Genomic DNA, 19,282 nt, shown 5'->3' on the forward strand with positions numbered 1-19,282 from the left:
GGACAGACGGGGAACCTTTTGTAGAATTTTTTCTTGAGCTATTTGGTGGGGTTTTTCCACTACTTGCATTTGAGAAGGGCAGTTTAGCGGTCCTTTATCTCATCACTGATACTAGATGTGAAGGTGATCTGGCTGTGACATCTGTCTGTCATCACTGATAGCTTAGTTCCAAATACCTGGGATGTAAGAAAATGTGGTTCTAGGATTTTGTATCTGGGAAATGTTGAGCTTCTTGTTTTGTTCAGGATACAGTTATCCTTCCACATCACGACTTTCCCCATCATGGTTTTGATACGTCACGGGTTTAGCATAAGAAACTAAATAGGAATTTTGGGGGAGTTTTGTGGAAGCCACAGACAACATGCAAAGGCCAACAGGCAACACAGTTTAGGAAAAAGTTTAGAAACTCAGCAATGCATAAAATAGATATATAATGGTGTATAATATCAACCTATTCTATCTTTTAATACCATAAATATACACAATTTCTTTTTAAACGTTAAAAGAAAAGGAAAAAAATCAGACTTCTAATACGAAGGGGAGGGTTAAAAAATTTACACGGATTTCTAGATTGCCCGGAGGGGTGGGGGGGCTGCAATTTTAACCCCAGTGATTTGGAAGGGACAACTGTATCTGTTGCCTAGAGATGTGAATGGGAATCAGTGGTACCTTGAATGGTGCAAGGCTGTGGCAAAACGCCGTGACCCACTTGTAGGTGATAGAGATGGAAAGAATGCGATTTTCCAGCTGAAGAGCCCCTGATTCATTGAGCTTCACCTTCTTTTTGGGCTGCAAAAGCCAGTGCTGCTCACTTCTGCGGCCAAGCAGGTTTGAAAAGAACAGAACAAGAGGTGTCCTTGAAAGCCGTGACAATTTAGCTGGAACAGCAGCAGCAGCAGCAGCAATGACTCTGTCTAGCTCCTTCTCTCTGATCCAGCCTGGCTGGCAGGGACTGAGAAAAGGGCTGTGTGTTTCATTCCAAGATTCTGCGGGCCACTGGCGAAGCATGCTTGGCACTCCCCCTGGATCTGGAATGGAAGGGATGTGCAAATTCTCCATGTGCCTAGTAAACACGGGGGGAGCTTGTGGGGGGGCTCCTTTCCCTGTCAGTGTGTGTGCATGTGTGTGTGTACATACGTGTATTTCTGATTCATGTTTGTGGCGTAGGAGGTTAAGAGCTCATGTATCTAATCTGGAGGAACCGGGTTTGATTCCCAGCTCTGCCGCCTGAGCTGTGGAGGCTTATCTGGGGAATTCAGATTAGCCTGTACACTCCCACACACGCCAGTTGGGTGACCTTGGGCTAGTCACAGCTTCTCGGAGCTCTCTCAGCCCCACCTACCTCACAGGGTGTTTGTTGTGATGGGGGGAAGGGCAAGGAGATTGTAAGCCCCTTTGAGTCTCCTGCAGGAGAGAAAGGGGGGATATAAATCCAAACTCTTCTTCTTCTTCTTCTGGCCACCTGCTGGATGCTGCCCATAAGTGGCATTACGATGCCACTTGCATGTCATTAGCCCCACGGTATTGGCATAAAATTTCAAATTCAAATCCTAGGGCCCACATATTTGAGGGACAAGTTCTCTTGATGTAGATTTGTGGGTGTATCTGAAGCGTTCCTTCTGATCAGGCAATATGGCTGGTGTGAGACAGGGCTTTTTCTGTAATTACTTGGCCTCCTGACTCCAGAACAGCCTCCCTTCTGTAATATGCCAAATTCTGACTTGTCTGCTTTCACAGTTCATTGGGTGGGTCTTGTTGCTTCTACAAATACCGAAGCATTTGCAACATTGGAGCACCCGCCCCAATGTTTTCCTGGTGTTTTCCTTGCACACAAGGAACCCCAGCAATCATCATTCCCTTTTCCACCCAAGAACTTCTTTGTAAAAATGGTAATTGCTATATTGCTATAGCATTCTAATAGTGCATTGTCACCGTCTATTACTTCCCAGTTTTCTTTTTTCAAACAAAAATAATAAATTAAATCTTGAAATATCTTTGTCATGGAGTGGAAAGAGCTAAAAAACAACTTAGTTTGGAACTACTATATTGTATAAAGTGCTGCATAGCGTAGTGGTTAAGTGCTTGCACTGTCACTCACACGGACAGGAGTTCGAGTCCCCTAGGGGTTAGATATCCTGGCAGCTGGCTCATGGTCAACTCAGCCATCCATCCATTTCTTGGCCGGTAATTGAGTACCTAGCTCATAGCTAGGGGGTAAAGAATAGTCAGGAAAAGCAATGGCAAACTACCCCACAGAAGCCTATAAAATCACTGCTTACAATGGTACCCCCAGAGTCGGACACGACTGAAGGGGAAACTTTACCTTTTTAAATATTGTATAAGTCCATTATAGTGCTGTGATGATCTAGCAATTACTATTTAAAAAAACCCAAAACCTGGACAGGGTAGGAATGGCAACTGTGGGGCTGAGATAAGGAAAATTATGCTGATGTGAGTGGGTCCTGCAGATATGTTCACCATCCCATCCATGTGGTGCTCAAAGACATCTTGACTCTGATCTCTGCCAAAAGATGACACAAAACCAAAGTTAGGGAAGCTGCTGGGAAAGTGGGGCATGGAATAGATGAGCAGAGAAGTAGGACAGATAGAGGACAGTGCCAGATGGATGCTCCTGAAAACTGCACTGCTGTATGGAAACAGCCCCAGTTCTTTAGGAAAAAAATACAAGTCCCGGATTACCAGAGGACCTTTTGCTGGCAGCGCTAGATAGCGAGTGGGCGTTATTGTTTATCTGAGTGGCCAAATCTGCATCTTCCTGAAGTTTGTGTGGGTTTGATGCCTTATTATGGGTGAGACTTTGAAATGTGGTATTGTGGGAGAGTTTTACGGATACCGTGGATCCCTAAAAAGACAAATCGGTGGGTTCTGCACCAAATCAAGCCTGAACTCTCTGTCGACGCTCAAATGACTAAACCGAGGCTATTATATTTTCATTACAGTAATGAAGACGGTAATGCTAGGAAAAGGTGAAGGCAGCAGGAACAAAAGGAAGACAGAACAGGAGTTGGATAGACTCTATAAAGGAAGCGGAGTCTCTCAGTTTCCAAGTCCTGTTAATGATAGGATGTTTTGGAGGTTACCAATTCGTAGAGTCAACTTCAGTCAGAAGCTGTTTGACAGCACTTAATGCATACCCGCTTTGAAATGTAATGGCTATTTTTAACTTGGGCTGACAGCCGCTGTAAACTTTGTTGGAGCAAGCATGATATAAATGTTTTAGATAAAATACATAGACAGTAGAATGAGAAGAAGAGGACATACACTCCTACAGCTGTGCCTACATGTGTACTACTGCTAGTTTTTTACAAGTTCTAGTTTAACTGTCAACCTACCTACACTCTCACCCTCTGAATTGTAGCTTCATATTAATGCTAAGAATTCTCTTTGGCTCGTTCCGCACATGCAGAATAAGGCACTTTCAGACTGCTTTCAGTGCTCTTTGAAGTTGTGTGGAATAGCAAAATCCACTTGCAAACAGTTGTGAAAGTGGTTTGAAAACGCATTATTTTGCATGTGCGGAAGGGGCCTTTGAGATTTCTTCTCTCTCTCTCTCTCTCTCTCACACTCTCTCTCTCTCTCTCTCTCTCTCACACACACACACACACACACAATATACACACTCGTATACAATTGTCAGGGTTCTTTTTGGAGAAGGAAAGGCTGTTAAACCAATGTTCATATTCCTCAAGAAAGACAAGAGTAGAATGTATACATAGAAAAAAATTAAAACTTGGACCTAGATTTGTTGGGCATGGGTCTGGGTCTGCCAAGGCTGGGATCTACTACATTGTCCCATGTTGGATGAGTAGGAATGAAACCAGTTTTGTAACAGGACTTTTCTGGTGTGGCAGCTAACTTTTTACCTTTCCCTGTTGTTCTTTTCTCTCTTCTTTTTCATGCTCTGGCACTTCTTCACTACATAAAGAGCGGCACGGGCCTTTGGAGACTACCTGTCCCAAAACCATCCTGAGGGCAGGAATGGCTCAGGTAGGAGGCACTGCCAACCAGGGGCCTTTTCATTTATGGGGTGGGCTGTTTTGGTACGGGATTGCAGTTTATATGGTGCCAAAGGTCCAAGTTCCTGTCCTTGGTATCTCCATATAAAGGATCTCTAGTAAATAGGAATTAACTAAGACATTTTTCTGCCTGGGACTCTGGAGAGCTACTGGCAGTCAGAGTAAACAATATTAGTTTAGACAGACCAAAGGTCTGACTTGATATAAGGCATTCCTGTGTGGGTTTTTTTGGTTTGTTTTTGTTTTTTTGCTATCTGGCATGCAAAGGTGATTTCTGCAACACTCACTTCGTTCTTTGTGGAAGCTGAATATATGCAGTGTACCTTATCCTAATATGATTGATTTGCATAATATGTCACACGGTTGTTTGCATGATGCTTGGTGTAATTCAGCAAGAGCATAGCAAAAAGGCAGAATGGGAAGAGGCATAATTAAGCTTTCTGAGGATCTGCGCTTTTGGCAACAGGGGAGGGAGCATTGTTAAAGCAAACTTCTAGTCACTTGCAAATATGTTTTAATCCCTGACAGATAGGAGCTTGCAAATAACTGAGCAATGCCTAGGGAGGTCTCTGAAAGCTAGAAGAAAGTTTTGAGTGGTTGGGTATGGTATTCCTTGCCCTTCTCTCTAACTAGTGTAAGTGGCATGAGAAAAAAGTGTGTGAATCTTGTCTGTTTGCATGATTGATGCAGATCTCAGAATCCAGCCTGTATCATTGCAGAACCTCTTGTCTTTTGCATAGTGTTTTCTTTTAAGTTTAAAATGTTCTGATTGTATTTTTAAGATCACCTGTTGGCCGAATCCTACGTGGGTCCAGAAGACTCTCCAGAGATGCACCAGGCTGCCCAGAACAAGCGCCGACTGTCACTCATTTCTGATGGCAAGTTTGAAAGGAGCTACTCGGAGGAGCGTGGGGAGAAGCTAACAGGAGAGGGCCCTAAGCCCCGCGTTTACACCATCTCTGGCGAGCGGCCCATGCTGTCGCAGCACCAAAGCGAGAGTATGGAGCTGGTGGTCATCAAAGGACCTGAGACTGAAGAGGAAGAGGAGGAGTGCTCCCAGGGACAGCCCTTGCAGAATGCTGGCAGCTCCCATAACATTAGCAGGCATTGCAAAGATGGCTGGACCAGCAATCGGCAGGTCTCTAAGGAGTGTCCTGGCTGTGCCCAGTTGACTTCTCCTTCGCAACATACCTTTGATCTGGAGCATCATCACCATCACCACCAGACTGGTGAGGCCAGCTGGCGCCGGAAAAAGTTGGAGAGGATGTACAGCATTGACCGTGTGTCCGGTGAGCGAAGAATCATTAAAATGGGCTGCTGTTTTAGCTAGACCAAAGGACCATGTAGACCAGGGGAGTCAAACATATGACCTGGAGGCCGGGCTCACAAGGCCAGATCAGGAGCAAGGGGGGTGGCTTGCCTCAGCTGGCTTGTGGGCTTGATAAGCTCTTGCAAGATGGGGTTAGCCATACTCCAGTGCCAGTCAGGACTGGGGAGCCTACTGAGGGCTCACCAACCAAGTTAGCCACACACAACCAAGTCATATTCATGTTATATCTGGCCCTTGTAACAAATGAGTTTAACTTCCCTGATTTTCCAAGATCCCCTTGGATCCCCTGTCTCCAAGAGTGAGCAGCCAGCTGCCCCTTGGAAGCGTATCCTCCATCACGTCTACCCAGCATCCCGTTCTTGGAGGTAAACTGCCACAGAACAAGTAGGTTCCATATAGTTATAATGGCTGACAGCTGCAGGTAAACTTAATTTTATCCATTCCTTTTAGAAAACCATCAATACCCTTGGCAGTTCTGTAACGCAGTTAATTCCACAAGATAATTATGCATTGGATGGAACATGTATCTTTTGTTTGCTGTTGGCTAGTTGCCAGTCATGGACACTCCATATTTTCACACACACACACAAAGCCTTTATTGGCATCATACAGTAAAACAATTTGTAACCGGAAACGTTTTACAACCAGAATAACATAGTGACACTCCATATTGTAATGTGTTGCAATGCAGGTGGTCCTGCATTCGTCCACCAAGTAAATGTGGACCGACCTAAGATGCATTTTGAGAGGCAGTTAGAATATATTTGCTCACTAGAACACAGGATCACCCAGTGAAGTTGGTGAGTAGTTGATTCAGGACAAACAGAAATAATTTTTCAGATAGCACACAATTTGCTTGTAGAACTCACTGCCACAGGTACAGTGGTGGCTAAAAGTTAAACTGACTTGAGATAGATAATGCAAATTCATGGAGGATAAGATATCCCTTTATGGCTGGTAGCTGTGATGTCCAAATCACGCCTCCAAGTTCAGAGGATGGGGGTGTGTTTGCGCGTACATGGAGCGACTGGGATATTTTCTCGGTGCTGTGGAGGGGCTGTGACTCAATGGAGCCTTTGCTTTGCATACAGAAGATGCCAGGTTCAATCCCTGCCATCTCCAGTTATAAAGGACCGGGTAGTAGGTGATATGAAAGACCTCTTCCTGCACCCCTGGAGATCCACAAACAGCCTGAATAGACAATATGTGGACCTTGATGGGTTGATGGTCTGATTAAGTGTAAGGCAGTTTCAGGTGTGTTTTCATGCTGTGATTTAGGCCTTTGGAGACAACTGGTGGCTGGGAAACAGGATCAGCCATTGGCCTGATTCTGCCAGACACTTCTTATGTTCTTCCTAAGAAAGATCAGTGCCCCTGCACCATGTGTATTGCCCTTCTTTGTTCCTGCTTTGTCTCAGCTAGATTCCCTTTTAGGGATCCCTACTGTATTCTAAGCTGGTTCATGCCGGCTCCTGAGCATCGTGTAAATACCTGGAAAGTAGCCTAATGGAGGCCCCGTGTCTTCCTTGACAACATGTCCATTTTTCAGGGCTGTGTGTTCTGACACTCAGTTTGTAATTCTGCCAGCAGTGGCACAGCCTGGCAGAGCAGAGAGTGAAATTGTCGCCCTGTGTGTGGGACTGAACAGCTCATTCTATCCTTGTGCTGGTGAGCACTGTTGGCTGTTAAATGTTCTGGCTAATTTTGGATTTAAAATTCAGGCACTGCATCCAGGAGTTAAATCCATGTGCACTCTCACCAGTCCTGTTCCAGGTTTCTTAAAGAAGTCAAATTTACATTCAGGGGGAGAGAATATACCAGCAGTGCCTATTGTAAAATATCATTCAAGGATCCCCCCCCCCCCCCCCCGCCCCATTCTCAGTTGCCTAAAACACCTTGCTAGCAAAATCTGAGTAAGATCTGTGCAGAGTGTGTGTCTCCTTTGCTCACAGGTCCTTGGTCTATGCAGAAGCAGAATCCTGAGCCCTTGGTCATAAGCCAAAGGGTTCTTGACTGTTAGCACATATCTTGGAGTCTAGGGCCTGCATTGGCCCATGTAATGAATTGGGATCCACCAAGGATGTATTTAGAAGTTATCTTTGGGTTGTCTGAATTGTATTTTGGTATTTTCTGTTAAAGTGCTTTCTAAGGTCAAATTAGGACCTGCTACTGCATGGGTCAGAATCTACCTTTCTGACTGCTCCACCACTTATCTAGCAGTGGAGCTTCTGAGTTGGTCCTCTTTCTGGTTGTCTGACCTATATCTGCAGGAACGACTTCCAGTCTTCTGATCCAGTGCTTCATTATGTGGTTTGAAATTGTCATAAGCAGTGGAATATTTCTGTTTGTGTACTTTTGATCTACATTCTCAGCTCAACATGGCTTCCAGATCAGCTTTTTGTCATCGTGCCAGAAACTTAGTGGAATGAGACATGTAGAACTGCCTGTATTTAATAATCACACTACAAGGGCTGTGAATTCACTACTATGCACAGGACGCAGCAGCCTGCAGATTTTTTTAAAAAGGGAACACTCCTAAGTGTGTCTACTTAGAAGTAAGCTCATATTTGTCAGTGGTGCTTACTCCTAGGAAAGTGTCCTTGGATTACATCCTAAGTATCTAGCCCTGATGACTACAAAGATACTTTGCAAGCAATCTATATATATAAAAATGGAACCATGTGTTTGTTGCTTCAAGAATAACCCCGCACCTGCTGGCCCAAACGCTCTGAAAATTTCACAGACACTTACTCATTCCCCCGACTGTGCTCTTACGTACCTCCTGCTGTCAGACAACACACCTGAGCCAGGTAAAACATCTTTTTCCTGGCGCACCAGGCCATGAAGCTACCTGTGTGTAACTGTCTCCCTTAGAATGTTCGAGCCCTTAGAATGTTCGCTCAGATGGCCAGATATGAGCAGTGAAAACAGTACATAGGCAATAACTCAAGTGGACGTGAAACACATACACACGTTGCCGTGTGAGACGTCAGGTGGGGTTATCCTCCTCATTCGCAGGTATCTTTCACTCTCTGTGCCTCACCCACTACTACCACACAACACACCTACTCTCATACACATTCAGTGGAGGGAGAGGGAAGGGACAGAGGGGGAGGCATTCAAGGGAAGAGAAGTGAGGGAGGGGACAGAGAGAGAGGGGTTGCATGCAAGGGAGGGGAGGGAGCAGGCCCAGCATCTGAATATGACCCATCCACCCTAGCAGAGGGAGACAGAAGGGAGGGAGGGGGAGGGGTGGCATGCAAGGGAAGAGAGGGTGGGAGAGGGAAGGGATGGAGGGGGAGGCATGCAAGGGAACAGAAGTTAGGGATGGGAGAGAGTGAGGGGTGGCATACAAGGGAGGGGGCACAGCATCTGGATATAACCCACCCACTCTAGCAAAGGGAAAGGGGAGGTAGGTAGGGGGAGGGGTGCCATGCAAGGGAAGAGAAGTGAGGGAGGATGCGGTCACACACATCAATGACATCGCACAGTATCAGCCTGCGCGTTTCCATGAGCGCGTACTGCTGGCCTCTGCAATTGATTTGCTGCTACTGTTCCTTTCCCATTTCACCACAATAAGCCACAGCAACACGTGGCCGGCCCACTCTAGTAATCTATATTTTCAGAACTATGGGATTGGACATAATTTCCAGCCTGCACATGTCAGCTTGGGTATGTTTGTAGTGGTTCATGCCCAGTATTACTCTGCCCTTGGATAGTAAATGTAGAATATATTAATGTAATTTACATAATATATACAGTGTGAATGTAAGCTAGTATACTTTTTTAAGCATTCCCCATATGGCATGATAAAATTTTTGATTAAAAATACCGGGAACGGCTTCAGTCTTTACAGGGACCCATAACAAACCACAGGGACACATTTAAGTAGTTGGACACTAACAGCTTTTCCACCAGAGAGAGAAGGAAGCACCTTTTGACCCCTGAAAATTCTTTGCTGGGCGTCGTAAGATGCTCATGAACAAATGTTGCAGTGAGGAAGGAATTCTGCCTCTACTTCCTCTTCCTCTTACCTCTGTGGAAAAGCTGGTAGGATCCAACCCAAAGAATACATTTGGAAAGAATACAGAGAAGACCGTTCTTTCAGAAATGTACAAACTGGCACAAATTTCAAGGAGCACAGCATGGGACTGGCGCAATAAAAGGAATGGAATAGGGGAACTCTGGTCATCCACAAAATCTAGATATCTAGTTGTTTTCAGTACAGAACTTAGAGTTACAACAACTATGCAATATACTGTTAAATTGTATTGAACCATTTTCACTGAGAGCCAGCATGCTGTTGTGATTAGAGTGCCAGTCTAGGAGCTGGGGGATCTGGGTTCAAATTGCTACTTCGCCGGGTGTGGGTGACGTTGCTGGGTGACCTTGATGCCGGTGTGGCCCTGGGGCCATTCCGAGCGGCCCCAAAGTGGCTACGGCAGCCTCCTGCTTTCCCCACACTTACCTTCTCTCCCTGCGGAGATAAGTGTGGGGAAAGCAAGAGGTGCCTAAAAGTGGCGCCTCCAACCTGGTGCCGTTCAAACTGGCTGGGAAATAGCGTTGGTTTTGGGGAAAAAGCACAGCGCTGCCTCGATGCAGAGGCGGCAGCTGTGCGAACAGCACCCCTGGATCGGTGTTTTTACCGTTCCAGCGGCATTCTTTTTGGCCTGTGCGGAGTGGGCCCTTGATTCTTCATTGGGGAACAAAATGAAGTGTAAATGTCTAAATAAATAAAATACCCTGCAGTGCCCAGATGGCACACTAAGCTTTTGAGTGCTCTTCTGATTAGGCCTCCGCCTGTCTTTTCCCAGGGGTTCACTAATGTTTTTTCTCTCCATATTCCAGAGGACATCCCAATCAGGACCTGGTTTCCCAAAGAGAACCTGTTCACTTTCCAAACAGCTACAACAACTATGCAAGCGTAAGGAAGACCGTGGTCAGAGAGGGAGGGGTTCCTAAAGCTGCTTTTGCAGCACAAGTCCGCATGCTCAACTGCCTACCCTTTGTCGTCATCTTAGTCGATCTCTTTATATAGCGCCATCCACATTCCTGGCATTTACAGATTAGCATCACAAGAAAGACAGGTTGCTAACCCATATTGTCAGTTTCAACTGGGAGGGAGAAGCAGAGGGGAGAAACAAGAACGTTAGTTGTGTTTGCTTCCCTATGTTTTGTTCCCTTTGTTATGGCCCTTCCTGTTTGTTGAGCAGTGTTTTCTCGACTCTCAATATGTGGTATGACCACCATTTTCTTGTATGGTAGCATCTGTGTGAATGTTTCATGAATGGCAGTGTCCTCCATAAGTTACATCAGGAAAGCAACCTGCCCATTCGCTTCTGGTTGCCAGAAGTTTGCCACAGTATGATGGGAATTGATGCATGTGTGCTATGTGCTGTAGTTTTGACAGGCCTGAAGTCAAATTTGGTCAGTGTTGGAAATATAGTGTTTCCATAGTATAGGGTTTTTCTTCTCTTTTTAATTTCAAAATGGGTTACTTCTGCAGAAAAAAAAAATAGTTCTGCTTGGAAGAATTTCTTCACTGATACCTATCTTTTTCTCTCCTCCTTGCCGCTGCTTTTCTTGGGATCTTCAGCATCTCGTAAGTACAGCCATTGTTTCTTCCTCCCCAAACATATCCCTCTATCACTTGTCTTTGGAGAAAACCCCAGTTTCCACACTGTTTTGTTCATAATTAAGGACAGTTTAGCGGAGCTTGTTTCATATCAGAGATTGAAGACTGGCAGCTTGTGGCTCAGCTCACAACAAAAAGCCGCAATTTGTGCGTCCAGCCAGCCCCTCTGTGCTACCTCTTCTCACTCCTGCCTCTTTTCCCTTCTTCGCTAGCAGTCTGTTCCAGGAGCCTGGGAGGACAGAAACTAACAATCTTTTCCTCCAGCTTCTAGATTATTTGCTTTTTTGTGCAGTAGAAGAGGAATAATGGGAAGTTTCTCCCTTGCATATTTCACAGAGGGGGAGCGTACCTAAATGAGTGTGGAAAGATGTAGGATCAATGTGTCCGTGCTATGCTTGAACCTCCTTTCCCTGTGTTTTGACAAGATGCAATCTCCTGGTTTGCCTTTCCCTAGGACCAATATGTGCCATGCCTTCAACAACCTTGTCTGTTCTCTCAGCCTCTCTCCCGCCTTGTCTGTGAATCATTTTGTGGCCTGCGTCGCCTCTAGTGGGAGCATTCCCGCTCTCTCTCTGTCCTGTGTTATTTTTTCCATGTTGTTTCCCAGTTTTGAAGCTGTTCTAGTTGGTTTAATGGCTTGAAACTGGTTTCCCAGGGCATTCAGGGGCTACGCAGAGAGGAAGAGGCGGAAGCGGGAAAATGATTCTGCAGCTCTGATCCAGAGGTAGGGGGGCATCTCTTCCTCGCACGGGTTCAATTCTTGCCTTGTTATTTGCATGGGTCACCTGCCATGGGCACCAGCGCTGTTTTTTTTTTAAGCTGGCGGGTAAATTGATGCAGATTCCCAGAGTCCTGGGAATCTTTTCAGAGAACTTGCTGTGGGAAATAAGTAGGGCATTTCCCATTTCTTAGCAGGACAATTCACAGTGAAGTTCCAAACAAACTTGGGGAGAATTTTAGGCCAAACGTCTTCTGATCATAGAACTTGTACATTTTTGCTGTTCCGGTAAAAAATGCCTAAGCAATGTTTTTATACGCTTGCAATTGCTTACAAAATCAAGGTGAAAAAGGAACGTGTTTCCTTGGATTGAGTTAGTCCATGTGGGAACCAACGTGGTGTAGTAGTTAAGAGCAGGTGGATTCTAATCTGGAGAACTGGGTTTGATTCCCCACTCCTCCACCTGAGTGGCTGAGGCTTATCTGGTGAACCAGATGTGTTTCCGCACTCCTACTTTCCTGCTGGGTAGCCTTGAGCTAGTCACAGTTCTTCAGAACTCTCTCAGCCTCACTTACCTCACAAGGTGTCTGTTGTGGGGAGAGGAAGGGAAAGGAGTTTGCAAGCCACCTTGAATCTCCTTACAGGAGAGAAAGGTGGGGTATAACTCCAAACTCTTCTTCCTTGTGGGCAGAATTTATCCCTTCTAAAGCTATTTTAATTTCATCTGTTTCAACCTGACAGAATGTTTAATTAAGCTGTGATAAAATGTTCAGTTTCCCTCCAAAGAAGAGGGGGGGGAGGGATTTGTGCTGTGGGAAACAGTCATCCTATGGTTTAATGTTGTATCGACATTTTGGGTTAATTTCTCTGGCTGCATGAAGGAAGGACAGGTGTGTAGGGCTGCAGTAGAAATCCTCTCCATATTGGTGAAGCCCTAATGAGTTAGATAACACCAACTTTAATATGGACCCTGACTGTCTGTGAGACATTTTTCTGGGGCCCAATGGCCCCAATAGTACAGAAATCATTCGTCCCAGACTGCAAATCTGTTCTTTCTGAGTTGCTATTACAGTGGCTTTAGATTAAAAGTGCTCTTGTTTGAGCAATAGGTTCCTTCCTGTGAGCAGAAGAGTACTTGGCAACAGCTGTGTGGTTTAGAGCCAACCAAAGATTTAACATTTTTATAGCCTTTCAGAACTCTTCAGATATTTTTATTACCCTAATCTGAAGTCGCTGCTGTTATCCACATATTGCTGATACAGTGGCTGAAGCTGAAAGTTATCTATCTGCCTAAAGCACAGGTGTCAAACTCGCGGCCCTCCAGATCTTATGGACTACAGTTCCCATCATCCCCTGCCAGTTCCCATCATCCCCTGCCAGCAAGATCTGGAGGGCTGCGAGTTTGACACCTATGGCCTAAAGCAATGATGGCAAACCTTTTTGAGACCGAGTGCCCAAATTGCAACCCAAACCCCACTTATTTATCTCAAAGCGCCAACCCGGCAATTTAACCTGAATGCTGAGGTTATCCTGCGTCCCACCCGCTTGGGCAGAGGCCAGCCTGCTCTAGCCTCCAGCAAGTCCCGTGTGCCTCTCTAGCATCTCTGTCTCCTCTGCGCCCCCCCCCCCCGGCAGCAGCCACCTGGAGCACAGGCACCAGGCCCGTTGTGCACAGTGGCCCAGGCCAGCCTAGATGTGTGTGTGAGGTGTGTGTGATTTTCCGACCCCCACATGACGAACTCTCTGTCCGCGTGCTCACAGAGAGGGCTCCCATGCCATAGGTTCGCCATCACTGACCTAAAGCATAAAGTGAGCAGGTTTGTGGCACAGACAAGGTTTGACACAACTGATGCCCTCTAAGTCACCATTGTATTCCAACTTCTCTACAAAGAGAAAAGTCACACATTTTCCTGGGCCGTGACAAGCTTGGTTTTGCTGTGCAAGGTGGGGAATTTTATTATTTTTAATAGAAAAAAATAAAAGGATGGAGAGCTGACTTGTGTCCTGTTAAGAAAGCTGTGAGAGAGCAGAGTTCCTCCAAATGACCCTAGTTCTGTCTTGACTCCTTTTTGAGTCCGTTTTGACTTTTTTTTCTTAGTGGTTGTACTTAGGATGCAACCAGAAGGTTATAATGATTCAGTTCCCGCTGCTTTTTTCCATTCCAGCTGGGAGGGAGTGAGGCTGAGCGCATGCTACTATTGGGGTGCTGAGGAAGGGCTTACTACCCGCATCATCTCTTGAAGTCCGGCAGATCAGACCTTGTGAGAGGTTGACTCTGAAGCCAGGTTGGCTGAATGGTCTCTGCTGCCTTGCTGGATTCCAAACTGCAGTGCTACACTCTTCCCTTCGCCTCTGTATCCCAGATCCTTGCTTAGAACCTAGTGCATGTTTGGTAGCAGATGTGAGCTTGAAAACACATGCTGTCTCTCTTCCCCCCCCCCCGCCCCCCCATTCCAGTGCTAGGCTGGCCTGCTCAATCTCCTTGGCTCTGAAGAAGTGCTTGTGCCAAAAAGAAGAGCAAGCAAAATGGGGTTATTCCACCTGCATTGTTAAGATTGGGAGAGGAGCATGGCTGAGAAACTGGGTGATGGCAGCTTATTCTCTGAAGAATTGAAGAGACCTTCATATTGCTACTCCCCAGGAATCCTGTACAAAAGGGCTTTATGAGGGTATCTAGATGGAAAGGAATCAGGCAGATGATAAAGCTTTTCCTTTGCACATGTCATATGTTCTGTGGGACAACTTGCTAGGCAAGTGCAAAGTCCAAGGTAGGCCTTTTCCGCAGATAACTTTAAAACGTTTTCAGGCAGGAAATGAAACATTCCCTCATTGCTTTTCCCTTTTTGGTTCTGAAAACATTTCCAAGCAGCTTTTTCTCAATTTCTTTTGAAACCCGTTTTCCAACTGTTTTCAAGTGTTTCTAAGCCATCTTCCCTCACTATGTCATCATTTTTACAACGTTTAATCTTTCCCGCTGCCTTTTTACACACCTTAGAATCATCGCCCAAATCTCCCCCACGGCGCTTGTTTTTTGAGTCCCTCACTCACTAATTTTCCCCTCACCTTTCCCCCCCTATTTTCCACTCCTCTGCCATCGCCCAACTTCCCCTTCGGTGCCATTTTTTTCATCCCTCACTTCTTTCTTTTCCTTCCCTCCTTTTTTTGCTATTTTGGTTGAATTAACGAAGGCCCCTTCCACACATGTAAAATAATGCGTTTTCAAACCACTTTCTCAACTGTTTGCAAATGGATTTTGCCATTCCGCACAGCTTCAAAGAGCACTGAAAGCAGTTTGAAAGTTCATTATTCTGCATGTGCGGAATGAGCCAGAGTTACAGAATATCAGTTTTTAAAAAGTCCTCACAGGTGAGTGCAGATAAACATCGTGGTAAAGGGGGCAGGGAATTGAAAACATTCTGGAAACATTTTCAGTGACTTCTGTGGAAAAGGTCATAGCGATTTTGTGCATTCTGTATGAATCCTTCTTTCTCTCCTGATGTCTCCCAGTTGCAATCCACAGTTGATATAAGTTTGCTGCATTCATCATGTTCTTTGGTATCTTCCTTGCAGAGATGGGCAGAGTCTGTGACTCTGAAGGATGGAGGGGGAGATTTGGAAAAGGCAGTACAGTGAAATTCTGCAGAAGATGGGGGAATGGCTCATCTTTTAAATGCCTGTTGTACCTGGCGTGGAATTATTCATAGGGCTAGATTGATCCAAGCGTGTTTCATCCTATCCTGGTCTGTTTGTAACTTGTGCTGGACCCAACAAGGGACCTATGAGTGTCTCTATGGTAACCAAGTCTAGCATGAATGTGGCAGTAGTAGGGTATTGTGTTCTTTTGGAAAAATGGGCTGGTTTTGTTCTCAAATTACATCTTTTCTTTGACTGAAGTCTGTTCTTTGAGCTTGGATTTTTAAATGCGGCCACCCACACGTAGTGAAGGGATTCCTGCATTGATTCAGAGTTGTTAAATTAACTCAGTAGCTTTGTTTCTCCTCCTGTCATCTTCTCTTCCTGTCACAGTTAAATAAGTTGGGTTTGGGTTGACTGTTCTTCTGCATCCCAACACCCAAAAGTATTTGAGGTTTTTCATATTCTCACAAACCTTAGTTTTGAGAAGTAGTAGAGTATCCTTGTGTCCCTTCTGTGGAAAATATCGTGGCTGTTTCCTGCTTCAAATGAATCCCATTAAAATTGTATTCGGTCAACATACTCATGTCCTCCTGTGGTATCAATTTACTTGGAAGAGTACTAGCTTTGTGGTACTTCATTTCAAATGGATTTGTATCTCCGATCTTTTTTTCTCATGTATTTTGTGATTTGTTGGTACTTCATTTCAAATGGATTTGTATCTCCGATCTTTTTTTTTGTGTGTGTGTGATTTGTGCCTCAGAATCTTTTGTGATATTTGAAAGGGTTTGGGGGTATGCTGTCTAAATTGACTATTGGGCTCACATATGGCCCAAAACATTTTGGTACCTGAGGTAAAAAAATCTTCATTATCTCCCTGTGTTAGAAAACATAATACCCTATGCCATAATGGTACCCAAAATCTGATCCCTCTTCAAATTATAAAGGCTCCCTCTGCTTGGACTTGAAGTGGTACATCAAGCTCTCCCTCCCATCCTGATGTATTAATCTCTGAGCAGAAAATATTGAAAATTATGTACATTTTTCCTTTTCTCTCCCAGAAAATGTTGTGAGTGATGTACGTTTTTCCCTTTCTCTCTCAGCAATGAATAGATCCTAAACTTGCTTATGAGCAAAGTTGTAGCAAGTGGCATGGTGATTATGGTGCCAATTAAAGAAATGCTGTTAAGGTTTACTTCAGAGGCTTTTAAAAAGTTATTTATTTATTTGTAAATTTCATATCCCACCTTTCTGCTCTCACAAGGGCCTTCAAGGTGGCTAGTAATTTTAAAAATACATGATAAAATCACATTTTAAAACCATTCAAATCAATCTCTCCAAACGGACATCATTAAAACAAATATTTACAAAGCCTATAAAAACAACAATTAAAACATTGGTCAGGAAAGAGGAAATCACTGAAGGAATGCCAAACAAAACAAAAAAAAAGTGGATGAAATAAAAGCAAAACTTTTACCCATCGGGCCAAGGTTATCATTACTATTTCTTCTTTATTTACTGCTTTCCTTATTTAAAAAGAAGCCCATCAAGGAAGGTCTTAACTGTCCCTCTGAACTTTAATAACATTTGTATAGTAATTTCCGTGTCCAAAGCACTTCATGCACATGGTCTTATTTTAATCAGTGAATTCTCAAACCACAGCTTATTCTTTTTAGTCATTATGCTGCATCAACTCTGCCAGGGTTTGGCATCTATGTAAGTCGCAAGGAATGCCATGAGACCAGAACAGCTACTTCAAAGCTCATTCTTTCTTGCTCCATCAGATCGCACAACGTTTTCTGAAACAGAATTTGGATCCCTAGATTAGCTGATAGATATGGGGCAGTTTCTGACAGATACAGTAAGGAGGGTCCTCTAGTGGTGGTTGCTGGCATGAACATGCTCACTAACACATTGAAGGCTCAGGATCTGCAGTCTGCAGTAGAACTGCTAGATTCAAGCCCATTCTTAGAGACCAGCAAGATTTTGGGGGTACAATCTCCCTTTGACACTTGAAAGCTTGGTATTTGATGAAAGGAGCTTTTGACTCTCAAAAGCTTTTACGCCCCAAATATTGTTGGTTTGTTAAGGCGCAACTGGACATAAATCTAGCGCATGACAGGCTGGCTCCACACTCCAGTGATTTTCCGCTTAGCTCTTATTCCGTCTGTGAATGCAGAGTTGCTGACAGCGGCAATAAAATACACACATGGCAGTTTCCCTTGCCTCAGATGTTCCTATGGCTGACTTTGCCTCCTGCCCATATCGCTGGAGGGCTCTTTTAATCTTCTAAAAATGGTAATTGCTTAAAAAAAAAGATCTCCAGTGGCACAGGGAAGACTGGAATGAGTAGATGCAGGGGTCCACGTGGGGGAAATAACGCAGTAGTCTGTACACTTGGTCTGTGATCTTTATAGGAACTGTGTACCAAGCCAAATCAAGGGAGAACCTGAAAGGTGGACAGTGATAAATGGAGGCTCCCTCAGCACCCCAAAATAGCTCCAGTTTGGGTGAGCAGCTGGAACAAAGCCTTAGCATGGAAACAGCCACAGCCAAAGTGGTTTGCTTGTGGCGTTCTCTCTGAGAAATACTGCGAAATGGATGGCAAACTGTGGTTGTGGTTGCGCTGTTTGGCTCGGACGTTGGCACAAGTGTGTTTATGAATGGTTGTCATCTCAGACATCTGCTTAAGTGTAGAGTGTCTTTGATCAGGATCTCGGGCAGTTCTAGATGTTTCTGCTGGAAAGCTGGAGGGAAAAAACCCCTGTGTTCTTCTGACTCCTCTGCTTTCTGCAAACTCAGCCTGAATCAACTTGGATCTCCCCGTATTAACTTCACCTTCTTTTGGATGCCTGGTATTGACAGCCTCCTCTTTTTCATTTCTTTCAGAAATTTCAGGAAGCACCTGCGCATGGTGGGGAGCCGTCGCATGAAGGCACAGAGTGAGTGCGGGAACTTCAGAGGTGGGTGGCCCTGCTGACCTGTCTCTCAGGTCCCTGCATCCCCGAGACATTTGCTTTTGCCTTGCTTTGGATCAACCTATATGTAGCCTTCCTTTCTGCCTTCTGGTAGATTTATAACAGAATGGTTTAGAGCAGGGGTAGGGAACCTTTAACACTCAAAGAGCCATTTGGACCCGTTTTCCACGGGAAAAGAAAACACTTGGAGCCGCAAATAATTTTTGACGTTTAAAATAAAGATAACACTATATATATAGGGTTTTTTTTAACCTTTTACTCCGCTCGTTCTGAGAAGCGCATGGATGCGCCCGCCCTGCTGCCTGCAGGGCAAGCAAGGATGGGGCCGGCGGCTCGGCTCGTGGAGCCACAGTGCAAGGGCAGAAGAGCCGCATGTGGCTCTCGAGCCGCAGGTTCCCTACCCCTGGTTTAGAGCATGAACTTTTGAGCCAGCGGTGTGTCTTCATTGGTCACAAAGCTGTAATAGTTGTTGTTTTTTAATCTTTGTAGCATTTGCCGAGCGGCGAGAAAGGAGCTTCAGCCGGTCCTGGAGCGACCCGACTCCCATTAAGCCTGAAAACCTCAATGACTCCCGAGAAAGTATGTCCTGGTGATTGTGTCCTTATCCTCCAATCCAAACTAGCTGACTTGGTGTGGCCAATGTCAGAGGAAGAGATTTGAATAGACAGCATGAGTCAATATCTTCAGCAGGTGCTTAGGTTAGCCAGGGGCCTGTTCTCTCCAGTTTGCCACGGCGGCTAAGCTTTCAGGAAGCTGTGGTTGGTTTTGGTTTTTGGGGAGCAAGGAAAATGAGCTCCCGAAGGCATCTGGTGGTACCTCTGCGAGTAGCAGAGTGCTGGACTAGATGGGCTCTGGTCTGATCCAGCAGGCTCATTCTTATGCTCTTAAAAACAATGTGGTAGCCTGCTAGTCAGGGAAGAATTGCAGGGGTTGGCCCACAACCTGGATACT

General features: G+C 45.1%; 1 protein-coding gene across 11 annotated transcripts in view; it reads left to right on the plus strand.

Moving 5' to 3' along the window:
- NSMF (NMDA receptor synaptonuclear signaling and neuronal migration factor) overlaps positions 1-19,282 on the plus strand; it is a 53,563-nt gene that overhangs the window by 17,586 nt on the left and 16,695 nt on the right. Inside the window, exons 2-8 of one of the 11 annotated variants that reach the window (XM_048512297.1) lie at positions 3,947-4,008; positions 4,820-5,326; positions 10,216-10,291; positions 10,964-10,969; positions 11,658-11,726; positions 18,243-18,316; positions 18,821-18,910. In XM_048512297.1, the coding sequence (XP_048368254.1) occupies positions 3,947-4,008; positions 4,820-5,326; positions 10,216-10,291; positions 10,964-10,969; positions 11,658-11,726; positions 18,243-18,316; positions 18,821-18,910 (884 nt within the window). The remainder of the gene's footprint in view (positions 1-3,946; positions 4,009-4,819; positions 5,327-10,215; positions 10,292-10,963; positions 10,970-11,657; positions 11,727-18,242; positions 18,317-18,820; positions 18,911-19,282) is intronic. The other 10 variants (XM_048512298.1, XM_048512302.1, XM_048512304.1 and 7 more) reach the window with 10 other exon arrangements.

Source organism: Sphaerodactylus townsendi, linkage group LG12, assembly GCF_021028975.2.
Source record: "Sphaerodactylus townsendi isolate TG3544 linkage group LG12, MPM_Stown_v2.3, whole genome shotgun sequence".
In the NCBI taxonomy this organism is placed as follows: domain Eukaryota; kingdom Metazoa; phylum Chordata; class Lepidosauria; order Squamata; family Sphaerodactylidae; genus Sphaerodactylus; species Sphaerodactylus townsendi.